At 38.9% G+C, this 27186-nt stretch overlaps 2 protein-coding genes across 3 annotated transcripts in view; both read left to right on the top strand.

Annotated features, from left to right (window-relative positions):
• Kdm3 (Lysine demethylase 3) overlaps positions 1-27186 on the top strand; it is a 400441-nt gene that overhangs the window by 99473 nt on the left and 273782 nt on the right. For both annotated transcript variants that reach the window (XM_076393685.1, XM_076393684.1), the window contains exon 7: positions 15390-15489. In XM_076393685.1, the coding sequence (XP_076249800.1) occupies positions 15390-15489 (100 nt within the window). The remainder of the gene's footprint in view (positions 1-15389; positions 15490-27186) is intronic.
• LOC143188677 (uncharacterized) overlaps positions 20961-27186 on the top strand; it is a 35901-nt gene continuing 29675 nt past the window's right edge. Inside the window, exons 1-2 of the mRNA XM_076393073.1 lie at positions 20961-21014; positions 21066-21979. Coding sequence (XP_076249188.1) covers positions 20961-21014; positions 21066-21401 — 390 coding nt within the window. The 3' untranslated portion in view covers positions 21402-21979. The remainder of the gene's footprint in view (positions 21015-21065; positions 21980-27186) is intronic.

Raw genomic sequence — 27186 nt, 5'->3', positions numbered from 1 at the left:
ATAACATTAGATAAGATCTTAACTAATAAATAATATTCTTCCACTGATTTTGTTTTGAAATTGTTCAAATTTATCTGCTCCCAGGAGTACTTCAAATTTGAAAAATGTCCGTAATAGGACGACTGTGGAGAACAAATAGGATGACTGTGGAGAAACGTGCATAAAACGTTAATTTTTGTAGGCTATGCTGATGCATATTTAAAATAAACTCGCGAATTTAAGGACGTAATTTAACGAAAAATTTAAAAGCGTAGGATCTAATTAAAATAACACGAAACGAACGCTTTAATCAACTATGGCATAGATTATTTAAACTCAGTCACTCATTTCTGTGTTTGTGAAATACGAAAGTAAAAGAATTTCACTTAAAAAAATAATCCGAACAAGTAAAAAAGTAGTAATAAAATAACAAGAGAATATTTTATACAAAATCAGTAAAATTTTACTGCAGCTGGTATTGCATTAACACATAAAATCGAGCGACAGTATTTTTACCTGCCATGGAAATCAAGATTGCACTTGTAGTGCAGAGAGTTAACCTTACGTCTGTTACGCAATTAAAGTCAAAGTATACTTAAATCAACACTTTGCTCCTTTGCTTTTATCGTTCCTGCAAAAACTTCGAAGTCAATACGTTATAAAATAGTGTCGCTGGTGGAATGACCTAGTACTTTAACGATAAGCCGACGGTTCATGTGCAGCGTAGACGAGGAGCGTAATTACTGCGATAGCGATCCTACTCCCGTGCCAATTATAGCGGCAATATTAAAATATCGCATCGCGTCGAGCGATGCATAGAGCTCACGCGGAATTCTGATCGCTATGCGATTGTTAAACAATGGGAATCCGTAATTAGTTACCCAGCCATTATCTCGCCCTAGAGAATTTCCAGTTGTCGCGATTAATCGTGTAATTTACTCGCTCCAAAATTCTTTCAACTTCAAAGGTTTCCTTCCAAACTCAGCTTTGACACTTTTTCTCAATACTTTATTACAATAATGGGATAAAGTTAACTCTTAACTCTTATGTCAATGATGGGGTAGCCTTTTACATAAGGGTGAATTGTGGTGATTTTTGGTTTATTAGTTGTGACAATCTAAATATCATTGTATTGTAAGTATTTCTGTCATACTCGATGTTTCTTACTTTAGTCGTTGACCTATTCAATAAGTCTCGAAAAGAGCCTTGCCCTGATAGTTGCAGTGATAAGATCCCTGACCAGGCGTAACTAAGGAAGAATTACTGTGCCTTTTTCTTTTATTTCTTACAATAAGTCAGATTATATTTTCAGGCTTTAAAATACTTAAGTACAAAGCTTTTCTAATGTTCCAGTATTTACAAATTTTAATGTTGTAATATTTAAATATTCAAATTTTCAAATTATTAATCTGTTTTTATGTGCTCTAATTTCTAAATTTTAATGTTCAAAAGAGAGTCACCTACTTTTTTTACAAATAATACAATACAACCTCGATTAACCATCTGTAAATGATTGAATTACTGTGTTTGCAAAAAGATATGTAATTGTGCCCCAGAAATGAGAATTCAGAAATTGGGACAAATAAGAAGAGTTCCAAATTTACAAATGTAAATATTTCAATAGCGCAGTTAATATTAAAATACTTCGATGTTATAAAATTTAAGTATTTAAATACTGTAGCTAACATTGGAATATTTCACTAATAGAAATTTTAAATATTTAAATATCGTAGCTAACATTGGAATATTTAAATACTGGATTATTAAAAAGTTGAGTATTCGAATGCTTCAACATGCACAAAATCTTAAAATCTGCCTTTTTAGTTGCATTTGTTGTGGGACATCATTACTGCAACTATCAAGGCAGAGGACCTTCCTTTGAGTTATCGTATAGAACAAGGACTAGAGTGAGGAAGATAGAATATGAGAAAAATACAGTACTATAATATTTAAAATTCACCCTTTCGTGACTGATGGGACACATATATTCCACTTTATGTTTCTGCTTTCGTAGCGTTGCAATGTTGAAAGCCTATTTACCAAAAGGATACAGAAAGGTATAAGGTCACGAAAGGAATAAAGTAGGCCTATGCCTAGGGACAAGCCATGTAATTTGTCACAAGACTGTCGTCAGACTGTCACATATCCTGCACATTTCTGGAGCAAAGGTCGCAGACGCGTCGCGAGACACGTGACTGTTCCACAATAAATATTGCGTGACATCCTTAGACATAGATACACCTTTATTCCGTACCTCTTTTGTTCAAAATTACGGTTATTTGGTATAAGGACAACAATTACTGAATAATAAATTCTTGGAAAGTACTTTGCCTCGATAGTGGCAGTGAAAAAGCTGTCTCGAAACAGTCTGAGCTAAGGAGACAGGAGGACAGAACTAAAATAATTCAAAAATATTTTAAAATATTTTAAAATATTTTAAAATATTTTAAAATATTCTCTACTTTTTGAGAGGATTTTATGAGAGATAATTATGTTCAATACTTGCTCCAAATTAAACTTCAAAGCTCTAAAGTAAATGTAATTCGTAAAGAAAAACAGTAATAAATCAAAAACCATTTTTCTTTTAACTGTCTGCATTCTAGGTCGTTTATGTACGAACCAGACCATTTTTGTTTCTGAATTTTCTCCTGCCTGGTTTAAAAAAGTTAAGGTAACATATAGCAGTAAATACTATTGAATGATGTTTTAGGAACTTACAAGAGCATTTAAGAATTTTTTGGATTATAAACGTACCCAACAATACGTGGTCTCACTTTGCAGATGTTGTCAGTAAAAATAAGGTTGCTGGCGGAGGTCCAAATTATTTGCAAAAATTAATTTTAGAAAATGAAAAAATGAGTCCCCATAAAGGGTGAGGCTCCAAGCTCTACCCCTCCTCCTTCTCATTACCTGCCTAGGACAGCACTCTGCACAAGTCAGTCCACAAAAGAAACTGAAAAAAAGAAGATCGAGCGTCAGCGCGATCGAATTACTCAGCGACAAAATGGTCCAAGCCCATCGGAAGGGACACCCGAAGTTATTCGTACGCTAAACGAGAGAACACACAGCTCGCGAACGTTCCATTAAGTTCAAACGAGAGCAGAGTGGCCATCGCGATAAAAGCGATCGCTCCGTGCGCAGAGATCGCCGCCATAAACAACGTTTATTTTGAAAACTGCGTTGCGGTGGAGGGCCATCAATCTTTCGCTGCGGGCAAAAAATTCAAGAACCCTTTTCTCATCGACATGCGTGACCGAACTTTTGAGCGACGAGCGTCGATGTACGTGCGCGGGGATCCATTATACGTACACGCGCTCGCGTGGGAGGGAGAGTGAAACGCGGGGCGAGCGACGAGGAGCGTCTACGGGGGGCGACGGAGGGGAAAGGAAGGCGAAACAGGGAACGTACAGACAGAGGGGGAGAGAGTGAGAGAGTGAATGGACTGGCAGGGCGCGCAGGGGCGAGGGGCAGGGGTAGGTCTGGAAGAGGGAAAGGGTGGGTGTGTGGGTGCGCGAGGGCGAAGGAGGGGTGAAGGGAAGGAGGAATTGGAAGGGAAAATGAATTCTCGTTGGCAGTCAGATAACCCGGGTACGATCGATCGGAATATCTGCCGGTCCGTTGGCGTTACATACACACACCGTCTGTACATAGAAACGCGCTTATATATAGAACGTGGGCCATGTGCTGGCCGCGGGCTCGTCGCTCGCTCGCTCGCACGCACGCGCCTACATACGTACGGATGTCTCTACATAAACGCGTCTGCGACTCCTCGCGAACGACGGGAACGCATGTACTATGCATGAATGCGTATACGGGGTGGCTCGATTTAGCCACGCCGCCGGCACTTTTCAAGGAAGTACGGAAACGGAACTTTTACCCCCAGCCTTTCGTCCATTATCTTTCCCTACCCTTTCTCCCCCGCCCTTCTTTGTTTTGTATTCGAACCGGTTCACCGCGCAATTATTTCCGACGAGCCTCGGGTCGACGCACACTTTCGCGCGAGTTCCGTCCCGGAGACAAAGATACCGAGAATTTTTAGGGGCTGTGGGGGTCGGTGCAAGAGATTGCAGAGGGAGATTGTCATTTTTTCTTGGGCGGGAAATTGAGCTGAGGATGATTGAGCGAGTCGAAAACTCGACGAGTTTCGCCTACGCTTTAGGGAGCATGTTTAACTGTCATTACCGATCGTCAGCCACAGACGAAATTTCAAATATAGAAATTACAGGTTCACTACAGTAGTTATACCTAAGGAATAACTTGTAGTAGATAGTTTGCAAGTAACAGTATTATTTCATATAGAAACACGCGGTAACATACAAATTACAGGTTCAGTACAGTAGTTGTGTCTAAGAAATAACTCGGTAGATAGTTTGCAAGTAACATTATTACTTCTCAGGTATAATTGCTATGTTGAACCTATCGTTTCTGTGCTTGAAATTCGGTCAGTGGTTGGCGATTGATGGTGATGGTTGAGCGTGACTGTTCCGTTAACTCTTCGAGGCACACGATTTTAAAGAAAATAAAAAGTTGCACCTTAATCACAAGAGTGTCAATAACTTACTAATGCGTTTTGACTTGTATAAATTTTTGTTTACACTTATTTACACATTTATCGTTGTTCATAGTATGTTCATGTATTTATCGTTATTCATAGCATTGCCAACTGAACGAAAAACGACTAAAGAAATGGAATTTAAATGCATATGTGCCCATAATTATGAAAGTGGTCTAAGTCGTATATTTCTTATTTTGGGATATTGAAAGGATTACATTTGAATAAATTAGAAAATATTTCTATATTACGTAACATTGTAATTTAGAATTTTATTAGTCTTGATTAGTGAAAATTTATTATGAATGTGAAATTTTGTGTGAATCTCATACGAAAATATTGTTTTTAAAGTTTGAATAGACTTAGATCACTTTCATAATTATGGGCACATATCTTGTCCACTCTGAAAAAATATCGTACCCTGTAATATTTATCTGCAAATAATGTCACCTGTAAACCCAAAAATTGTAATTTGTAACCCAGCATCTCTGCACTTCTAAATTACATACTTCATAACTCAAGTAAATAATCAAATTAATTTTGCAACCAAAGAAGATAAAACTTCAGTTTCTTCACTATGTTTGCATCAAACTATCTACATTAAAGGAGATAAAACCTACGAATATTTGAATGTCGTTTGTCTCACCAAACCTGAATGATAATGTGTACCGTTTTCATACTCGTCAGTTGACATCGCCGAATTTTTCAATCGCGAATTCTGGTTAATAGATCGCTGGTTATTTCCAGTAGCGAGGATGGCCCATGTTTGCCACGTCTTCCGATCATGGTTGACTGTAAGCTCGTTCAGCCGCGAATAGCAACGTTCAGTCATATTCAATCGACCGCCTTTGCCCGTCTGTCGGTCGTATTCCCAAGCCCCTCCTTCGGACAGCTCTCCGAGATGTCTACAATTATTCATAAGCGGAAAATTCGCTTCAGAAGGCGAATTACGGAAAGCTTCCCGCCTATGACTTGTTCGCGATGCACGTAATCCAATCACACCCATCGTGCTGCAGACACTTTAATCGAAATGAAATTGTAAAATATGGATAAAATAACGAGACGCGTATGTCTTTGAAACAGGTTTGCTCGTGTTCAAGGTTTAGTGCTGCACAAATTTGTACAGAAAAGATTAATTCATGTATTCAAATTCGAAAAACATTCTGCTTTTTACATTAAAATTAAGGAAAATGAGTATCTCGAACATAAACATGGAAGCTGGAAATGAGGGACACAGGAAAATGGAAATACACTTCAATAGTTTAACAAGTAACTGTTTTATATACACGTGAAGGCGCCTATTAGTCACCGTGGGTTAGCAATATCTATGTTAACGAACATGAACAAACGACTGTTACCAGGGATCGTCACTAAATATACGCGATTCAATCGCGCGCAGGTAGAGACGCTTTAATTACGAGATGGAGTAGAACTCTAATGGGTGTCAGCATATTTTTTTTCAAATTAGCACCCTTGCGTGAAATTTTCAAGCGAACCGAAACCTCTAGAGCTTGATTGAAAGCAGCACGGCTGGCAATGTGCTAATGAGCGCGAATAAACGACTGTTATCAGTGGTTGCCGCTTATCGCGCGTCAAGGTACACGAACCGAACAGACAGATCCCTGTTGACTGTCAATACCTTGGCGAGATACTTGACTTGTATGCGAGTCAAGTATATGCATAGATAAAACGGGCCCTGTCAATCGTATCTCTGTCGCGGTTCTTGAAACCTGACGAATGATACATGCTGCTTATACGAACTCGTTCGTGATCGCATAGTGCTTTTTCGAAACGTAGAAGCCCCAAAAATTTTCTTGCTCTTTAATGCCTCCGTGCATAACTGAATTCACAGTCTTTTTTAACATCCAGTTATTTAAAATTTTGAACATAAATATTTTCGCGAAACATGTGTTGATGCGATAATATGCAAAGAATGAGGATCTGAAACGATTTTATGTATTTTTACAAAAACACAAGAGATTAATATCTACAAGGAAATTTATAAATGTGATCCAGGTACCCTGTTCTACACACAAGGGTTAACTGTGAGCTGCTGTAAATGGAACTTTTTAGTAATTTTCTAAAAATATGTCATGAAAACAATAAATATGTAACATTGTATCAGGTTGTTTTAATTTTGTTTTTCTTTTAAATGAATTTTTACGTCAATTGCACCTTATGATTGTTAGTGACGACTATTATAGACATGAATGATGTGACCTTTAAAACTTATTAGAGAGTGAGGAATATTTTAGAAACGAAAAAACTTTAGATATTTGTTTACTCGTATTGAGATTGCTGTCTAAAGTTTGTTTCATTTGAAATTTAGTACGAGGTTCTGCATATTTAGGACAGTTCAAAAGGATGTTTCATTGAAATTTGGGAGTTGCAAGTATCTCAAATTGGTGGGTTGGTTTTGGAAATTAAATAAGAATGAGTTAATTTTTAATGTCCTATTCTAATGTCTATCTCTCTGTTGATCCATCAAGATGCATGTATTTAAAAATTTTAAGTAAGTACGTGTAAAAAATGTCTCAGAGTTGGCGCCACAGGGCAAGGTGGTGAATAAAATTTATTGAATTATAAAATGAAATTCTTGTATGGAAAATGCAAGTTTGAATTTTAACATGGTATAAATGCAGGAAGTACAGATGTAGGTACGTACTTGAGGCGTAGTCAGGGTGAGGCGAACATTCACAGTCTGACGACCACTGACTGTACCTACTGAAAACTTGAAACGATCTACTCACCTCGTGTAACTCGAAAGTGTATATGCATATGTAACATTGTATATCTTCATAGTATATATACTTTAGTATACATACCTACATGCGTTACAATTCGAATTCAATCTTCTTGAAAATGAAGCGTAATATTAAAAAATTTGGTTCTTTAATTGTGACTTATTTTTTCGTGTAAAATAATTACTGTTATTACATTTGTACCATGGACTCCCAGTCACCTTAATAGGAAATCCATAAGAGGATGTGATTGAGCAACAAGGAAATTACATCGGTGATCAAACTCACTTATCGCTCTCTATATGGCGTTAGCAAATGGGTGACTATCCCTTTAGGGTATATATATACTGTAATCATTGGTTGTAGAATTAGTGTGGAGTATTTTTCTTTTATACTTACGTTATTTCCCGTTATTCCACTCAACTCTTAGTTTCCTTAAATTTTGCTCGTAATTATTGACAGTGAAGTTTGACAGACTCGCGTAATATTCTCTTAATATTCTTATCCAACTATGAAACACGTTATAATAAGAATTGATAATATATGTGTTACCTTGATTCTCTATAATAATTAAATACTTAAAATACTTAAAAGCGAATAACAGACCCAAAACAAATGAAAGATCATGTAACAAACTCAGAACAAATTCTTAGTAAGAATTCTTTATACATACAGGATATTCAACGACAGATGTCAGAAATTTTAAGAGTTATTCTACTTCCTAAAATAAAACGAAAATGAAGAATGACGAAATTGAGTTTGGGGCTTTCTAACACACTTAAAATACGTGTGAAATGTGTCTGACCTGACTATGTAATATACCTCAGCAGTGGCAGTAGAATAATTCCCAAGTCAGACACATTTCAAGCCAACTTTAGACCCTCTAGTAACAATTAATAACTCTGAAACGAAGCTCCAAACTCAATTTCGTCATTCTTGATCCTCGTCCCATTTTGACATCCAGAATCGCATCTCAAAATTTCTGTCGCTCATTACCAAGCACTCCGACTATACGCATCCTTCGTAACACAAAATACATTTCCATTCACCAAGCCATCCGCATTTGTCTCCGAATGCCCATTTAAGATCGAAGGAAAAATCTGAACCAGTTTGAAGCCGCAAGAACAAGCATCATCGTTACTGCAGCCTTAAAATTCCTGAGGCTCGGCGGGAGAGAGCGTCGCGCATAAGAAAGGAAACGAGAAAAGAAATTTGTCGGCGTTTCTGGGCACACGGTGAAATGGCGACGATCCTCGCGACAGGGGCGGCCAGGGGGGCTGACCAGATCGCATGGGTGGACCAGTTTGCAGACAGGAAAGAGCAACCGGTACCCGAAGAACCGGTCGGCCACGGGGCGGGCTGCAAAAATCGGTAAACAACCGAGCAAGCCAGCTTTATCGCGACACCCTTCGCGTCTGCGTACACTATCGATCAAAAGTTTGGTCACGGTATTACGTTTCATCAAGCACGAAGTTGCGATCACGTTTGCACTTTGAATTATAGATACCGAACGTAAGGCTCCGTCTGACGCACACGACGACGTGTAATGCGATACAGCGTGCGTCTACTGTGCACGCCAGTACGCGGTTCCCATTGGCGTGGACACTTCTGTAGACCATTCACGAGTGACACATATGTGGGGCGCGTCGTTAAGCCTGACTGTTTGGAAAGCACATACTTCCTTCGTTGATAGTTACAAGGATCTATAATCCGTCTTTATTATCGTGACAGTGACACATTGTTGAACACTGCGTTTGTGATAATGTTTCTTCACTCGATTTGTCAGCTCAATTGGTGTATTAGTTTGCTCCGTAGAACTGTGTTCCTTGTGTCATAGAGCTTTGTGTTCTAGGTTTTGGCATATGCATGCTCTCTCAATGATGTTACATTGTTCTGTTTATAATCTTTAGCGTACACAATAGGTGACGACTGTGCTGGGAGATCTTATATTGTATAAAGATTTAATCTTCTGAAACGTTCCGAGTAGGCGTTATATTGATGGTATTTACGTCGTGCCTAGTCAAGACGCTCGCGTTCTTTTACCGTGATAAAGTGCAATCGGTCAGGCGAGCTTCAAACTTGAGCTGAGAATTGAATGTGAAAAGTCATCGCGTGCTCATGCAAATTTTTCAATCCTATTCTCGTTGAAACTTTAAATAGTGATAGTTTCGAAATGATCGTAATAATTTGATCACTTAGTATAGTCAAGGCCACCTTGTGAAACCTTTCTCTTTACAGACAGCAATATAACAAACAGTCCAATGTAAAAATATTCTATAAAATACATCTCGTTGCCCCAGCCTGGGGACAACTAATAACAAATATATCTCGTTACGTCAGATGTGTGTATTTAAATTGAGCAATTTAGTTATTGCTTTTTTTGAATTTAAATTTGCACTGATTTATTTCTAATTTTTTACACATTTTTAAAATATAAATGAGTTATAATGGAAATATAAATTTTCATTTTTAATAAATTTAACTAAAACAGACTTATTCCTTTGAGACATTATACAAGGGAAGCACCCTAACTTGTAAAAGATATTTTCGTGATGGGATCGAACTCCAGACAAGCTGCAAACTGTACACCTAACTTTCTCATAATTATCTCAATACGTATGATTAAAATTATAGATAAGTTTGTCGTAGATGTAGACGTATCACTCTACCAAATTTCGTTGAAATCGGCGCGAGCCATATCTGATGCTTCCCTTGTTAGCTTAAAACCGATTTCCATGCTCCTGAGCTCTCCTTGTTAGCAATTGTAACGGCATTAAAGACCCCCTTTCGCAGGCACGCGGTCACTCGCAAGGAAGATTATCACCGCGTCGCGCAAGGTCTCGTTATCGGAGCAGAGTCGCGTTACTCGTTAACGCGACACCATCTTTCCCTGTTGCCTACGCCGTTGCGCATCTGCCCGCTGATCTTTTCCAGTTACACAGGTAACCACTTAACTGAGAGCCGGCTGCACCTCTGTGCTCTCCGCGTGTGTGCACGCACACGGCCGCGTACGCGTGGCCCTTGTGCACACTGCCTCCGCTGTCCGTGTTGCCATTAATTAGATTAGCATATGCCGGAAAAAGGAGCTATCCGCTTATATCCGCCTGCGGCGACAATGCACCTCTACCAAGGGACCACGCTCGCTGCGTTAATGGCATTATGGGATTATCCGTGAGCGACTACAATCCCTGGTGCATATCCTTCGACCATTACGCGACCCTGTTGCACCTCTTCTGCGACACTTGCCGCGATGAGACGTTTATTGAGTCTGGGATATCTGTGCCCGTCGATTATTGATCGAGAGTCTTTTTTTTTCTGTTGAAGGGAAGGCCAACTGATACTTGTATTTATAATTAGTCTTATAGTAACTCGAGAACTTGTTAACGTGAGATTGTTAGATTATCGTGATTAGATGTTAACTCTCTTATTATCTGTCGATTTACCTGTTTGATCTGTGCCTATGTAAATATATATTTACTATGTATACCTATGTAAAATTGAGTGAAATGTACTCCTATCGCGTAAAATACTGTAGATTGTATTTTCATATAATAATGTAGATTTCAATACCTACTGTTATTAAAAGTTAATGAATTTTAGGTAAATTGAATTTCTATTAGAAAAGCATCAAGAATTAAAATCAAGTTTAAATTGACCCAAACAGTGCACAAGGTTTAAAGGTACCTTACGTTGTATAGAAAAATAAGAAATTTGGACAGAAGTCAAAAAAGAATAGGATATATAGAAAGAAATATTTAGATCCAAATCTTTGGGTCATTGTGACTTAGTAATTGTTTGTAAGCAGATGCAATATATCAGCAAATAATACGTGGGTACAATTTTCTGGCAATGGTAAAGTGGAAGTATGTGAATAATCCAATTAAAGTTTGGACTGTTTTACACAGTGGAATGTTGTGTATTCTATTGCGCGCTGTAATAGTCTGACCGTGTTTTGGTATTCTAGCTGACCCGCGACATTTGAGAATTCGCTTAAATTAAATAGTACAGTAATACTAAATGCTCTTGTAATGTAAATAGTATGTACAGTATTTCCTTCTCGTAAACTGAATGTTATTTTCTTTAGTTTTCGCTTCTATGTGTGCAGTTTATTCTACTTAATTCTTTGAAAAAGCAGAAACGAGTTAACCTTGCATAAATTTACTGCAATGTGATACCTGTTATTTTTTACAAGGTTGTAATTTGTATTACATTCTTACAACGTGTAATCAAAATATTTTATTGGGGTACAGTTTATACACCATATAAGATTCCCATGTGTCTTTAATACATATTCAGTTTCTTAAGATTTGTAACAGTTTTCCTAATTATCCTCACATTTTCTACATTAATTATACTAGATATACAGGATGTTTCAGGAATAGGTGGCCCATTTTTGATATCGTGTTATATACTTTCTAAGCATAAATAAACTAAACTTATATTTCGATGCAGTTGCACTCAGTTAAAATTCAAATCCAATTTTCTCAAAAACAAATTAAGATATCGACAAATTTTATTCTATATTTTCGTGTTATTTCTTCATGCAGAATAACCCTTTCCCACTTATACCACCATTTCTGGAACACCCTGTATATCCTTTTTCGTCCTTAGCGTAGAATACGATCCCAAAGTTTGGCCACCTATTTCTGAAGCACTCTGTGTACTAAATCTCGCCAAAGATTCCAACCAATTCCTTCCGCCACTTCCCTCTCAAAATTGCAGTCGAGCGAAGTTCAGCACGCCGCCAAAAGACAGTCATAAATCGCAGCAAAGCCCCCCCGCAACCTCGCAAGCTTCAACCCTCGTCGAAATCGATTATCCACCCTCTTGCGTGCGAGCAACCACCGCGTCGACGCGATCCCCGCTTCGCAAATCGCCCCGCGACGAAACATTAATAATTTCAGTCTGGCGGGATTCCTCGGTCGGCCCACTTATTCCGCGTTCCTCCCGTTCTGCCCCTGGCAGAGTAGTCCGACCATTGGAGGGGACCTACGCCACTGGGCGCAACAAGAGCGTCACAAAGCCGAGGAGCCACGGCGCAAACTATTTATTTCATGGGCTTCCCCCGCATAGACGACGACGACAACGACGGGGACGTCGACGATGGTCGTCTCTCGTTTCAGCGCTCGCTGGTGTGCGCACGCGCTGGTGTGTGTACACGAGTCGTACATCAGCGGGTGCAGCAGCTACATAAGGGGAAGTGGTCGGTATGCGAGGAAGGCGCACGAGGCTACATAAGGGCCACATAATGTGCGTGGCCATGTGCATCCGGTGGAATGCGATGGCCTAGGTGAAACGCCTGGTCCCGTGCCAGATACTTTAACCTCGATTCCCAATAAAACAGGCTGGAAGTTTCTTTTCTGGCACTGAAGCCGAGAGAGGTCGCGACCTGGGTCCCTTGAACCGGGCCACAAAAGAGCGACGAGGTTGCGGATGCAAGGAACTTCTGAGCCGTGAAGGGTCGAGTCAGAGACGAGGCAATTCTGTTAATTGCTCCTCGTTCGCGTAATATCGCGAGCATCGGGGAACGTTCTCTTCTCGGATCCAATAAAACGAACAAACTGCGACTCGCGTCGCCTCTGAAACTCGAGCTGCTTCTCCCGCTCCGTTCGAAGCTCCTTATCGGCGGAATCTCCTTGGAGGCAATTCCCGATCGCCTTTTCGAATATTCACGAGCGATACCGGCCTTTAATTTCTCCCGAGGCGGTCTGGGACCCTCCGCCTCCAGGGTTTGTTCCTCGAGAATATTCACCGACCGATAATCCAGCCGCGTATCCTTTCCATGCTCGTAAATTCGCCTACGTCCCGCCTTCTTTCCTTGTCTCCGCGATCGTGCATCCCACCGCGTACCTGGTGGCCCCTTTAAGTGTCCGTTATACGCCAAGTTTCGTGAAATGGAGGCCTAGCGACCGATTTCTTCACCTTCAATTACCTTCCAGTTTATGTGAACTAGAAAGTTAGGTGCAGTGAATCTCATTGATTCGTGACTCCCTAAGCTGGTTACATCCTAAAAATCAGGAGACTTGGTAGAGTCTCACGCTAAGTACTTAAGTAAAAGTGTGCGCGAGACGAAGTCTCTTTTACGCTACAATCGATCAGCTTTAGGCATGTAAAAACTACGTAAAACACATTAAAGAGCAAAGAGGTGAAAAATGACAATAATAGGACATGTAGAGGTACAGAAAATGATGAATATTAGCTAACAAATGAACGTTTCTCACAAATCCATCAGTTCGATTTTAGACTAGCAGTTTAATATTGGCATTTTAAGCGATGTAACGTAACTAGCCTAGTAAGGAATCACGAACTGATGAGACTCACTGTACCTGAACCTCCAGTGCTCCTATTAACTGTAACTGCAAGGTAGTTGGAGGTGAAGAAATCGGCCGTAAGTAGATCAATTTTGGAATATTGATGCTATCGAAGTTTAGATAACTATGGGAGCTAAGAAGAGAATTGTTCGATGTCTTAGGTAGATGGTATTGCAGATTATTCCTCTTTTTTCCGAGAGTAGCAAAAATGCTTGGGTTTCTTCCTGAGCCACCCTATATACCAAACGCTGTGCCACGTTTATCTCTAGCGCCATTTGCGCTGTCGCGTTTATCTACGGTAATAAATGCGCCGGTAGAACAAAGACGCGAACCGCGTGCGCTCTCCCCTCTCGTCTGCAACCCCGTTCGGGTTGGCCTCCACGTCCCATGGCGTGACTTTACGAGCGACTACAAAGAGGCAAGGCTGATGTTACGATCATTCTAACGTGAAGGGATAGGTGGATGTCGTAAGGGAGCGAGGTAGGGATTCTATGGAACCGTTCATTTTTATGGGTAATAACTGTTCGGGAATCTTCGTCGATTTTGTATTAGGTACTTTGTTACTATTTTGAATTCTGTTTTTTTTGCGTTGTGGTAGAAGATTTTTTGAAGGAATATTGTCTACGAATTGTTGGGAAAAGTACAGGGTGTTTCAAAATAGGTGGACAGTAAAAAAAAAAGTTCCTATAAACATGCCCTATATGACCTTGTTTTGGAGTTATAGTTGTTTTTGTCTTCCACTAAGTTTTGTGACTCTACTGACTGCTTTCTTCAAGTGTTACAAGTAATGCTTCTTATCTCATGTACATACATCCTTCTTGTCTGCTATGTAAACACTATTTTGCAATTTGTTTCAATTAGTTCATTGTATGTTTTTGATGATCACAGTATGTGTTAAAATTTGCTAATACATTTCTGTGATAATTTACATTGATAATGTAATAGTGTAATAGACAGTGTAACTCGGAAACAAGGTCATATCGGACATCTTTTATATGAACTTTTTTTCTTGTTTTAGCGTACCGAATTCACCCCTAAAGTTGTGCCTACATATTTTGAAACACCATATGTATACGTACATATAACATAGATTTTATACAAATTCGTGGGTACCTATATCTATTTAGGTATTCGACATTTATCATACTCTGCATATAGAGTGTTCAATGACAAGTACTAGAAATTTTAAAAGGTATTTCTATATGTCAAAATAGGACAGAAATTAATAATGAGGAAATTGTATTTAAGACTTTGAATCAGAGTAATTGTTGCAAATATGTTTAAAATTCGCGTAAAATGTGTCTGACTTGAGCTTATTCTACTGACGATGTACATTATGTAGTCAGACCAGACACAGCAAAGTCAGTAGAATAAGTCCCAAGTCAGACAAATTTCATGCCTCTTACTCAAATATTTTTTCAACAATTAATAATTTTGTCACATTTTGTCACGTAAAACTACCTCTTAAATTAATTTCTGACACCTGTCGTTGAACACTCTGTATACAATGTTTAAACAATAAGCTGTATTTTGCAATCTCTTTTATAGAATCAAGAAATTATTACTCTTTCGTCACTAATTGAAAATTTTAAATGTTGTTAGTTCACTGAACTGTTGTGTTAAAGCGATTAAATCGCGTGAAACATGATACAGTACTTTTGATGAATATTTTCAAAAGGCTACTTTGTACGTAATCACTCATCATGTGACTCATAGAAGTATTACTCAAGACTCGTATTACTTTAACTCACCCTGTATTTCTGGGTTACTAGACCGAGAAATGAATGAGTTTCGTTTACGTTTCAGCCCAGACCTGGAAGGAGGCCTCGAGGACGTCCTGGAACCGGCACACAATTGCAGACTACACCCAGGATACAGAGCCCTGTTTCACAGCACCTCGAGAAAGGTGAGTCATGCACTTAAAAACGTTTCTCTCTTTAACGTAAAATATCTACCGACAGAAAACTTTAAAAACAGTTTCTACTATAATAGTTTGGTTCTTTCATGGAACCTCCACATCGTGGACATTTTAAGGGGTTTCTTCCTTAGGTTTCTCAACATATGTTTGTCAACTCAATCTCACAGTAGAATGAAAGCTCAGTATTCTGAAGATGTTAACTTTATGTTAGAAGATGAAGATACATCCCCAATTTAACATGTTTTCACAGTTGCGAGCAACAAGCTCTTTACAAATATTACAAACAGATGTTTTTGAAATTGAGTACTGTTAAACTATAGCAGGTACTGCTTTTCCACGTTATTAAATTCCACATTACCAAACTGCCATTACTTGTTTCTGTGTGGGATACTTGCTAGATAATGTATTAGTCAATACATAACATTATTTCCCAGACTTTATATTCCGAACAATAGAATGAGGTTGAAACCCATCTATTCTTAACAGTAATTAATTTCCCAGGCTCTCTAATTTATAAGCACATAGAGTAACTCAAAAATAGTCTCCAATATCCGGCAATAATTACCATATAAAACATAAATTTTCATTTGATACAATTCAAATAGCTCCACCTAAATACTCGCCTGCACAAACTGCAGACGTGTTCCTACATTTATTTAACCTTTCTTATTGTTAATAGTATGAAACCGAACATAAAAGAAAGTAATATTGTAAGAAAGAACCGAAATCTTCACTTAAGCCTGTTGAAGGAAACTGGTGAATTAAAATGCATAATTAAAAAAGATACTAGGAAAATTTCTGGGTATAAATATTCCCCAGGAAATTCCTTATTGTTTATTATCTTCTACTCGTATGAATATGCACATATATCTTAAACGAATTTATATACAAAACAATATACAATTAACCTATTTTACAAAAGACTTAATCCAATCCCATAGACTTTTATTTATGAACTCGTAGAAAGTGTACAGTGGTGCTGGATTAACGGTCCGTAGGTCGAGACCATACCTGGACCATTATTAAGAGTAGTCCTATATAGTTCTAGGAATACTCGAATGTTTTTTTCTCGAGCTCGCATTCATCAGGGCGGCTGTGAAGATAGAGTGAGAAATACTAAGTGCAGGGGAGACATGGAGACAGGGGATAGCGAGGTCATCAAAGCTCGTTATTTGCTACTTAGTTTGTCGTGTGTCACTCAGAGGTGCCAGTTCCAAGAATTTATGGAGATAGAAACGGACCATAAATTCGAAAGAATTTCGGACCAACGCGCCAGCACCACTGTACAGATTTTTCGACTCGTTACAGACTCGCCTAATGCAACATCTATTTGATATCATTATTGCAACAAGAAAATAGCTTCCAGAGGCTTTCCATAAACCCCCACTTATCTGTTCTCATTGTTATTACCCACAAAGCCGGGTTGGATATAGTCTTCGATCCGCATCAAAGTGTTCCGCATGGTCGATGGAGCGAGGTCAAGTAAGGTCGTCGTGGCGGCTTTACCGCGATCGATCCGCTCGAAGGTCGGGGAAGGAGCTTTCGGATGGCGGGGTGGCGCGCGTTCATTGAGGAAGCGACCCGAGGGACCGCGTGGAATTAGGGGCCCGTCTTAAAATGCATCGCCTCTGGGGACGAGGGCTGGTCTCCGAAGACTGCGGCGTATAAAAAGGAACAGGAGGCGAAAAAGGGTGGAAAGTTGTGGAGAGGCTGACTGGGGCGAGGGGTAAGGGGAGACGGGGGAGGATGAAAGTCGTGGATGGTGAGGACGCAGGGATATCCGGGGTGGCGCGCCAAGGAGAATAAATGATTCGAGGAACCGAGGAGAACCGGTCCACAAACAAAAGACTCGTTGCCAGCTACGGCTGAATCGCTGGTTTAAGGGATGAGGAGAGGAAGAAAGGTGGAGTCGCTCGTGGCTCGTGGGAGGGACTCCAGCTTCAGGAAGGAAGTGCTGACTCAAGAGAGAAGAGGGTGCTGATGTTGATGAAACGGACTGCGGGATTCCCGAGTCTTTGTCCCCGGGACACGAGTGCTTCTGAATCTACTGGATCGCCGTTCCTGCTCGATGCGTCCCTCCTTCGGACTGTCGCAGTCTTCTCGTTTTCTGGGTTAGTCGAGCTTCTAAGGTCGCGAAGATTCTGTTCCAAGCATTCTTCAGAGGAACATTAAGAATATTTTGTGTTCGATGTGACAGTAGAAGTTTGGGGATTTGTTTGAAAAATCTGTTTTGAAAATGAAACAGCTGTGAGACGGCCATCTTGAAAGTAGGCATCTTAAGACTGCGTGCATTCATTTCGAAGATGGATTCACTGCTTATAACGTCTCTAATGGAGCAATATACAGTACCGTGCATAAGTATTGGACTTTGATATTACTGGATATGCATGAAATACACATTTTAATTTACACTAACGTATATGAAATGTTATACTCATCAATATCTGCAAACCTTAAGGTGTGGTTTCACTGAGACAATAACAAGCAATATTTTGTCGCTTCTTGTTACTGCATGTTTCAAAAGGTTTCGAACCAAGTGGAACTTGAGGAAACTTTTTGTTCACATTGGAACAACACAATCCATTTAGATTTTGTAGGATACATTTGTTACCTACAACAAATTGTCCACATATGTACGTACAAACCGTGTTCGTTCCAGTGGTTACAAAATTGGGCGACAAAACGTGTACAAACTGAAGAAAAATTTGTTTATATTGTGAATGGAAGCCAGTGACGACATTGGTCTTAGTAACAGACATGAAGGAATTACAATAAGCCACACCTTTATAAAATAATCGTCTGAGACAAGACCTGTAGCCAAACCCTATACAATTTTAGTTGAAGTGTATTTTATGTGTTTCCCATAATATGAAAATGTCCAAATACTTATGCACAGTAGAGTACACATGTGTTATTTTGTATTATAATTGTTTATTTAATAGAGATAACTATGTAGTTCAAGTTTAGTATACCTAGTTTCGTTCCCAAATGTGGTGAAGCTTCGTGGCCTAATGCGATCACGTACTGAGCATACAATCTTGACCACATTTCGAGACAGCACTGTAGAAATTGTTTATATGTTATACGTGACAATATAACTTCTCTTTCTGCTTCGTTTAATTCAAATATGCAAATAGACTCTTTTGACATTATAGCAAATGTATCTGACAAAAATAACAGAATTATTCACATTGAAATTAAAGACAATATACTAAAACAGACATCAGAAAGTAAATTCCAGAAACATTAAAATCAATGGATCTGACACTAAAGTAAGTACGTAAAGATTTAAAGGCGGCTAATACTCTCAAATCTGTTTAATTTTCAAAATAAAAGGTCCAAATTAATCACTTTCCAGAATTTCATTGTCACAGGACATATTTCGACAAGTATTTCGGGATGATTGGAACCACTTCGACTATGTTAGAACACTGACAGATAGTCAGTTTTCTGGGTGACTGACGTCTTCAAAATATCGGAAATATCAAACATGGATGAAATTTTATTCAATAATCCAATTCCCTTCCAAATGTAGCACGCCAATTTACTAGAACCCGACGTCATTTGCTATTTGAAATTATTGAGAGATGGCTAAATGTGAACCAGCGATTCAGTCAACTCTCAACGCGTTTAAAACTGTTCCTAGGACACCTTATTTGCAGTCACTTCCTTTACGAACAGTTTCCGAGTTAAAATAACATGGTTAATCGGATTATCGTTTGCAGCAATTGTTTGTACATTCAATGGGACCCTTATTCTTCGCCCCAGTGCCAAGATTCTAAAAACGGATAAAATGTTATTCTTGCATCCACATAGATCCGCCACTCTGTCGGTTTCTCAGAGAGTGCAACGAACGATAAACGCTTCCTTCGGTCCCGCGTTCGCGCATCCTTGTCGACGAGCCACTCCTCGTTCAAGTTAGAAACCGTGACTGGATCTCTTGTTCCTTTCTTTCCTCCGTAGAGACAGCAGGAAGTTCAAAGAGGAGCGAGCGCATCGCAAAAGTCCCCTTACGTCACGAGGCAAATATAACCGTCGCGATTGCTCTTCTATTTCTTCATCCTCGTTTCTTTCTCGACCGCTCGCTTCTGTAGAGAACTTGGCCGCGAATGAGATCGAGTTTAAACATCTGGAATCGATGCCCAAGGACCTGTCGATATAATGTTTTATGGTGAAATTTTATGGTCAATTTCGAATCTACAGTAGATTAGTATTCCATACATGTACTGTATGGGTTTTACGATTTGGACGCGAGGAACGAACCAACCATGAACTAGTTCCTTTAACAACAGTTTAGTGAACTCCAGAGAGAGGATGTTCCTATGTACGAGCTGCCTAGATACGAAACTGACTAATTGTATCAATTAAATGGAAAGCAGGGGAAAGTGATGATACGATAAATAATGTAGATTGTAGATATTGTAAAATTTAGCTTGAAGTAAACAATCAAACTATTGGGAATATGGATAGAGGTTTTATCTATTATTTTATTAAACGAGTCTATGTTTAATGAAAAATTTACTCTTTATTGATTAAATACGTTTGAAGGTTTATTCTTAGTGAGAATAATCAAGTATGTAAATTAAAGAAGATATTTTTAAAAAAATCTATGTAGTATTGTATATAGATGATCTAGTGATTGCCACGTTTTTTAAATATTAAACAGTAGATTAATTTTGAATAATAAATGATACATGAACATACAATAGACATTGACTTGACGTATATAAACGGAAAATACAAACAATCAAAATTATCTACTATAGTGAATTATTTAAGATATAATTAGTTTCGTTCCTAAGATACTTTATTCTTGACTCAGAAGTTAAAATTTGTAATAGTAGCTTCGGATTTATATTAAATGTTACATGTTTATCGACCATACATAGTTTTACTATTTTATAACAATAATCTATAATTATGCAGACAGATTTATCAGTTTGTAGAAAATTGACTATTTGCCACGTGTTTTGGCGATAAAAGTGAAATTTTTACAAAAACTGGAGTCAATTAATTTGGCTTCTGAATGTTTCGAAGTTTGAGAAAGTTTATGCAAAACGAATTAAAACAGGTTAAATATGACTAGATTGGTTTTAAAAGGGTTTGACCAAACTAACTGTGGGTTGAAGTAGCTTGAAGCAATTTCAAGCTGATTAAAGCAGACTTGAACAAGTTATACTGTGAAGTTTGAAGCAGTTCTACCGATCAAATTTTCAAGAAAGTATAGTAAGCTCAAAAAGAAGTATGTTGCTAGTACACATGTATACCTACTTATATCGTCTGAATATTAAGATACTTTTCTAAAACGTCCACATAATTAATCTTCATAACTCTATTCTTGTTCTCCTAAATCATTTCCTTCATTCACAACTCGAAACGTGCCAGAAACGTCGTTCGACGCCAAGAGGTTAAAAGTAGCCAGCTTAAAAACAGTCAGAACAAATTAGTCCGCGTGATAAATGACCCAGGTATTTCTTCCGCGTGAAAAATCTTCCACCCACATACACAGCAGCGTGCGAAACAGGGTATTCTCGTGAGAAACGTGTCACCCTACACAATTCAAGCAAGAACAATTTCCCGAAATTCTCAAGCAGTTGAAACTCTCCGCTTTAGTCGATACGCTCGAGGAAAGTAAAGAAATTTATACGCTCGTTCCGGGAACTTGTCCAGCGGTTTTCAGGCAAAGATTCAAAGCCGCGATCTTTCTTTCCGCGAGGTACGAGGGGCAGGCACGCGCTAATAAAGTAACGAGGACTCCTTTGAAGTGGGTCTGCGTCGCTGTAATTCCTCGCTTCGTTGTGTCTCGGCTTTCCTCCCCTTTCTCCCCCTTTACCCTCTGTCTCCTCGTTCTCGCTTTCCCGCCATCTCCTCCACCCTCCGAAAATAAACGCACCGCGTAAAACGCGAACCGGATGACACGTTGCTGAAAATACAACCGCGGGACCGAGCGTACTCGCCGCGCTGCCCGATGATATTTCGTAGTAATTACGAGGCGGGGGTGTCGGGAGGGCGCGACGAGGAGAAATTCTTTTCTATTTGAACGCGAGGAAAACCGCCCTCGCTCTGCGTAAATATATCCCCGACGGAGGGAGAGAGGAATGGAGTTAAATAGGCGTCCCGTTGGAAACATTAGGCGTTAATTAGTGACACGCGTGTCCATAGTTCGTCCATGGTTCTTGGTAAATGGGAAAAGTCGCCGCTGCTTGTGTACTAATTACGAGAATGTCGCGAGCTGAAGGAAAGGGGCAGTGGAAGATAATTAATCAAACATGATGAGAATTCGTTCATTGTTCTCGCGATGAATAGGAAGAAGGGGGCTGTGATTTAATGAGATGTTCTTCGTGTATCTAAGTAATAAGGGTTTTGGTTTTCACTGTACAGTGATTTAAAGGAGGGCATTTCCTGGAAATTAGGTAACTTTCGTGTCGGGTATTTTTAACAAAAATTTATTTTCAAGTGTAAGAGTTAATTATTTTTGGTAAGTTGTACTGAAAAAGCACGGTTATTCGACTTAGAAAGTATGAAAATAATGGAGAGAGGAAATATAAAAAGGGATTTTTACTTTTTTGATGACAAGTTTTATTATCTTCAGCAGATTATTCTTAAATAATTTTTTAGGTCTCAAAGAATATTCTACTATTGGTACTTTTATTTTTATTGCACTGAATAATAGAAAAATATGAATAATCGAGGTTCGATTAATTGAGGTTTAAATTTACAGTAAAACCTCGATTATTCAAAGTATCGTGGGATTCAGACCTGAAGCATCGTTTTGATAGCAAGCTTTACCTTTTCAACAGAGCTACTATTATTTCATTGTTTAAGTTTTAATCCACAGTCTATTGTACTTTTACTGATATTTCTAGAGAGTGGATTTGTATGCATTTACAGAAAATTTTAATGTTTAAAAAGATACTAAATGCACGCAATATACAGAAATATATAAAATATTTAAAAATAAGTAGACATCACGATTTCTTAAAGAAATAAATGGGTTTTTACTCAAATTCTGTTTTTTGAAATTTGTCTATAAAAATTTGATTTTGCATAAAATTTCGCAATCTAGTTATTATATACAAACAATCTGTACAACCCTAAATGCCTAATAGAAATTTTGAATATTATACTCATCTCTTATACATCTCTTCGATTTTTCCTCTAATACTTGAACAATAATAAGTCAGTACTACTCTTCCTTTTAGATACCTGTCTATATTCTCTACTATAATATGGTTCAACGCACATATGCGTAGATATCTATCAAAAATACAATAGAGCTTAGAAATCAAAATTATACAACCCTCAAAATATTAATAGACGTAACTCTCTAGTGAGAAACACAATTCCTCTACTTCGTCTGCGCCTAATTCTAACCTGTCTCACTCATCGCGACTGGCATATTCTCTACAACCGGTTCGACGATCCTCGATCCAGGAAACGCTATCTGCCTCAACATCGTCGCCGTTTCTGGCAGCTTCTACCAATCTCGAGCAGACAAATCGTCGTTCCGCGGTAGACGTTTCCTTATAAATCGCGATCCAAGTCAGAGGCGACATTGTTGCAAGGCGGGACGTCGAGGGTAAGGAAAACCGGTGCAAGTACAGTGACGCTTAAATAAGAGCGGGACGAGGAGAGAACGACATCAGGAACGAACGGAGATTGCGCGGAAACGAGATTGATAGCGGTTACTGGTTGTGTACGGGTCACTTGGCATCCTACCAATCCTGGTTGCGAGTCGTCGACACTTGTTCCTCCTCTCCTTCCTCCGTCTGCGAGGTTTTCAGAGTCGAGCCGCGTCGGCCGACAGAGTCGCTTCTCTCGTGCTCGCTCGCGAAAGAAACGCCGCTATAAGTCTTTGAAGAGCACGGCAGCTCACCGTGAGAACCGAGCGGAACCCGCGGGGGAATGGTAAATCGAGATTTATTGGAAATCGGATCGGCGAAAGGCCCCGCGGTCTCTCTGTGCTCGCGTTACGCTCCAATCACGACGCGAAGTATCTTCTGAGAGATGGCTCGCTGGAGTTTCGCGGGGGAGGCTAAGTTTTGGTGGATGATGAATAATTCAGTCTTCTAGTTGCTACATTACAGTATTTCATTGTTAGAGACTTGTTATTGCGTTCACTGGAACTTGAAGTTATTTACTGTAGAATGACTTGCGTGCAGTATCATTCACGATTTTTCGTGGGACCAAAGTGAGGTAGAAGCAGGAGTTTGGGAAAATTGTTCCATGCTGTTTACTCGGCAGTGAATAATGCGTCTGTAGAGTAAGACACAAGTTGGACGTACTTCTCTTTCAAATTTTAGACATTTCTGGAACAATTAATATTTATGAAATAAAGCTGCAACTGCAGTTTCCTCATTCTTGATTTTCTTTCTATTTTGGCACGTAGAATCACCTAACATTCCTGATATTTATTGTGCAACACGTTCCATGTTGAAGTAACACTTGTTCACTAGGCGATTCGATTTTGATCTGCTAAAATTTATTCTTACACTTCACTGTGACATGTTGTCATTAAAATTTATTCTTGTACTTCACTGAGAGATATTTTCATTAAAATTTATTCTCACACGTTACTGTGACATGCTGTCGTCGAAATTTGTTCTTACACTTCACTGTGAAATATTTTCATTAAAATTTATTCTTACATCCGAGACTGTGAGATGTGATATTATCGTCTAACATCTGGTGGATTGTTTTAGCATTTCGAGTTTATTATTGAGAACTTCTCATGGCATGATACACTTTTTAAAAGTAGTTGAAGTCATTAATTACATAGTGTAAAGGTTAAGATGATTTTTACTTTCTAAACTAAAATTGAGTCGGAAGTAATGAGGAGGATCTATTGAAGTGATATTGAGAACATCAGTTGAAGAAGTCTTTAGACGATGAATGTTTATTGTCAATATTTGAATATTGGTAGTATAATTGAATGTTTGAAGGCATAATTGAATACAGTGGTTGGATAAAAATAGAGATATCTTTTAAATTTCAATGAATCATAAGTGTGCATGTACATGCCTACTTTAATCATTTGTGGATAATTTGTCATAATTTCCAAGAGATGGATTACTACAGCTTTCAGAAGAAAATTAAGCTTTTGACGGATGATGAGTAATCTAAAGTGCTTTTCATTTTGTAAGATTAAATTGAGGGAAAAAGAAGGAGAATCTATTAAATCTATTAAAGAATGAAGGAGATCTATTAAAGTGACGTTCAGAACATCTATAAAAATATCGTTTAGGAAACTAATAAAGAAAATCTCAAACGATAAACGTTTATTATTAAAACTTTATTACTGATAATCTAACTAAAATAGTGTGACCAGCAAAATTGTCAGATTATCAATGTTTAAGATATTATAGTACCTACTGATTTGATGTAAGTCAAACTGTGTATCTTGAAAATTAAATAAATAATTGAATAAATCAATAAATTCTGAGCGTTTAAAGCTTTTGAATTTATTACTGATAATACATATGAGATGTATGACAACTAGTATCCAAAATTTTAAAAGGCAACTCCACATGTCAAAACACAAAAAGTAGGAAAATAAAAAATGATGAAACAACGTTTGGAGCTTCATTTCAAAATTATTAATAATTGTAAAGTAAAAACCTGTAAAATCCGCGTGAAATATGTCTGGTTCAAGACGCACTTTACTACTGACGCACAATTAGTCAGGTCAGACACAGCGAATTCAGTAGAATAAGTCCCAAATCAGACACACGTCACATCTAAAAAACTTGAAACTCAGTTTTGTCTCTCTTCATTTTCGTCTTACATTAACACATAGAATCACCCCTTAAAATTCCTGACACTGTCGCCAAACACCCTCTATAATACACATTCGAAACAGTCTCACATTCTAACAACACATCATCGTGTCATGAAACAACAATTCTCATTTTACAAACCGATAACACACTTATTACATCAACTATTTCTCATCTTAACGAGCTAATGCAACCCGCAAAAACGATTAATGGGCAGGCATCGCAAGTATTGGTAAACGTTCAGTTAAAATCACTTAATGATCCATAAAGTTTTAATTAGCCAGACGACCGAGCCAATTCGCGAGTGCACGTTCGTTCGTGCAACGAGCAGACGGGAAACGCGAGCGATTATAACCGCGATCGGCCTCGTTTTGAAATCAACCGGAGCGTGTTGCGTATCGTTGCGATCGTTTCGACGCTGGCACGGAAAAAGCGGCATTCTCGATTCGTTGTTTCGCAGCGGGAAATCGTGGAACGGCGAGGCTACGCGTAGGAAACGCCGCGCGAATGCATAATTTCGTGATCGATATCGGTCGTGTTGGCATACGCGTTCACGTATGCGCAGTTGCGCAACAGCTACGACGAGCGACCGCGCGGAAAGGGGAGAACTTTTGCATCGCTTGGCCCGAATGGACAACACGGGTCGCACACGGCCACGAGACGAGCCGCGACTTTTGAATGAACCCGGACGTCTCGGTGACTCATCGTCGATCGTTGAACGCGCAGCGATTTATCGCGCACGCGTCCTGCCTCTCGCCTGTCGCCAGACGTTTACATCTGTAGCCGAATTACAAAGCCTTCGATTTACTACATTTACAACTTCGACACTATACTGCGTTCACTGAGAGAACGCAGTCGTTTCACGCAGATGGCTTCCATTGCCCCAACTGACTTTTCCATTGAGATTGGTGAAGCATTCAAGAGCCTAAAAGGACACGCCTTGCTTCTTTCTACTCTGTATACCTAGTGTCCAAATGAAACAAATGTTTCTATCTATTAAGAAACAATATTTATTGAGATATCAATGTACAAGAATCTACAGCTTATTTGATTATAAAGAAACAGCAACGGTAGAACTGTTTCCTGGATTTCCTACAAAATGTTCGATGCGACCAGGTAGTTTATGACACGGGAAATCTATGGTCGTTTATGGTATTGCAACGCAGTAAGAATTCTGACTAGTACCAGTACGTTTTCGGTCGACAGAGACGATATTCAAGAAGATTTTTATTTGCTAACAGAGCCGCATTAATACTTTCGGAGAAAACTAAAATCTAAAAGAATATCGTTTGCTTGCTCAAAATTTCTTTCACACCGTTTATGCGCTAACACTTGAAGAAGTGACTTTCTTTAGAAATGGTAGGACCTCCAAGGGCCCAACAAGGGGTTCATGGGTAGGGATGTGCTCGGGAGTGACAGAGCCAATAACTAATGAGCGTAGGCGTGAACTGCGCAAAGGGTACGAAAACTCGTCAACCGACAACTGCGTTCTCCCAGTGAACGAAGTATAGATCTATAAGAAGGGTCAAAATGTCCCCTATGCTTAGTCTTTACGTCTATTTTATTCTTTCGAACTTTAGACCGTGTATATTTATAAACGACGTCAGATAATTTCCCTCAAGTGAAGATGAAACCCCTATGTGACCTTACATGTGGGCAAGATGTATAAGCTATGCTTTTACAACCTGTGTCAAAAGAGCGATACATCTAATTTGTTGTGAACCTAACCGCTAAACAAAAGAAAAATATGCACGTTAGACGAAATAGAGACAACAGAAGGGTTAAATTAAAAATTTAAGCTAACTTTCCAGGGGTCCAGGATGACCAATGGTCAAGCTATTTACGATCTAGGTTGGTTCAGGTTAGTTTAGGTTGGCCCAGATTGACCCAAATTGGCCTAGGTTGATCT

Source organism: Calliopsis andreniformis, chromosome 3 (assembly GCF_051401765.1).
Source record: "Calliopsis andreniformis isolate RMS-2024a chromosome 3, iyCalAndr_principal, whole genome shotgun sequence".
Taxonomy (NCBI): Eukaryota; Metazoa; Arthropoda; class Insecta; order Hymenoptera; family Andrenidae; genus Calliopsis; species Calliopsis andreniformis.
Note: the sequence above shows the minus strand (reverse complement) of the source record. Positions and strands in the feature narration are given on the sequence as shown.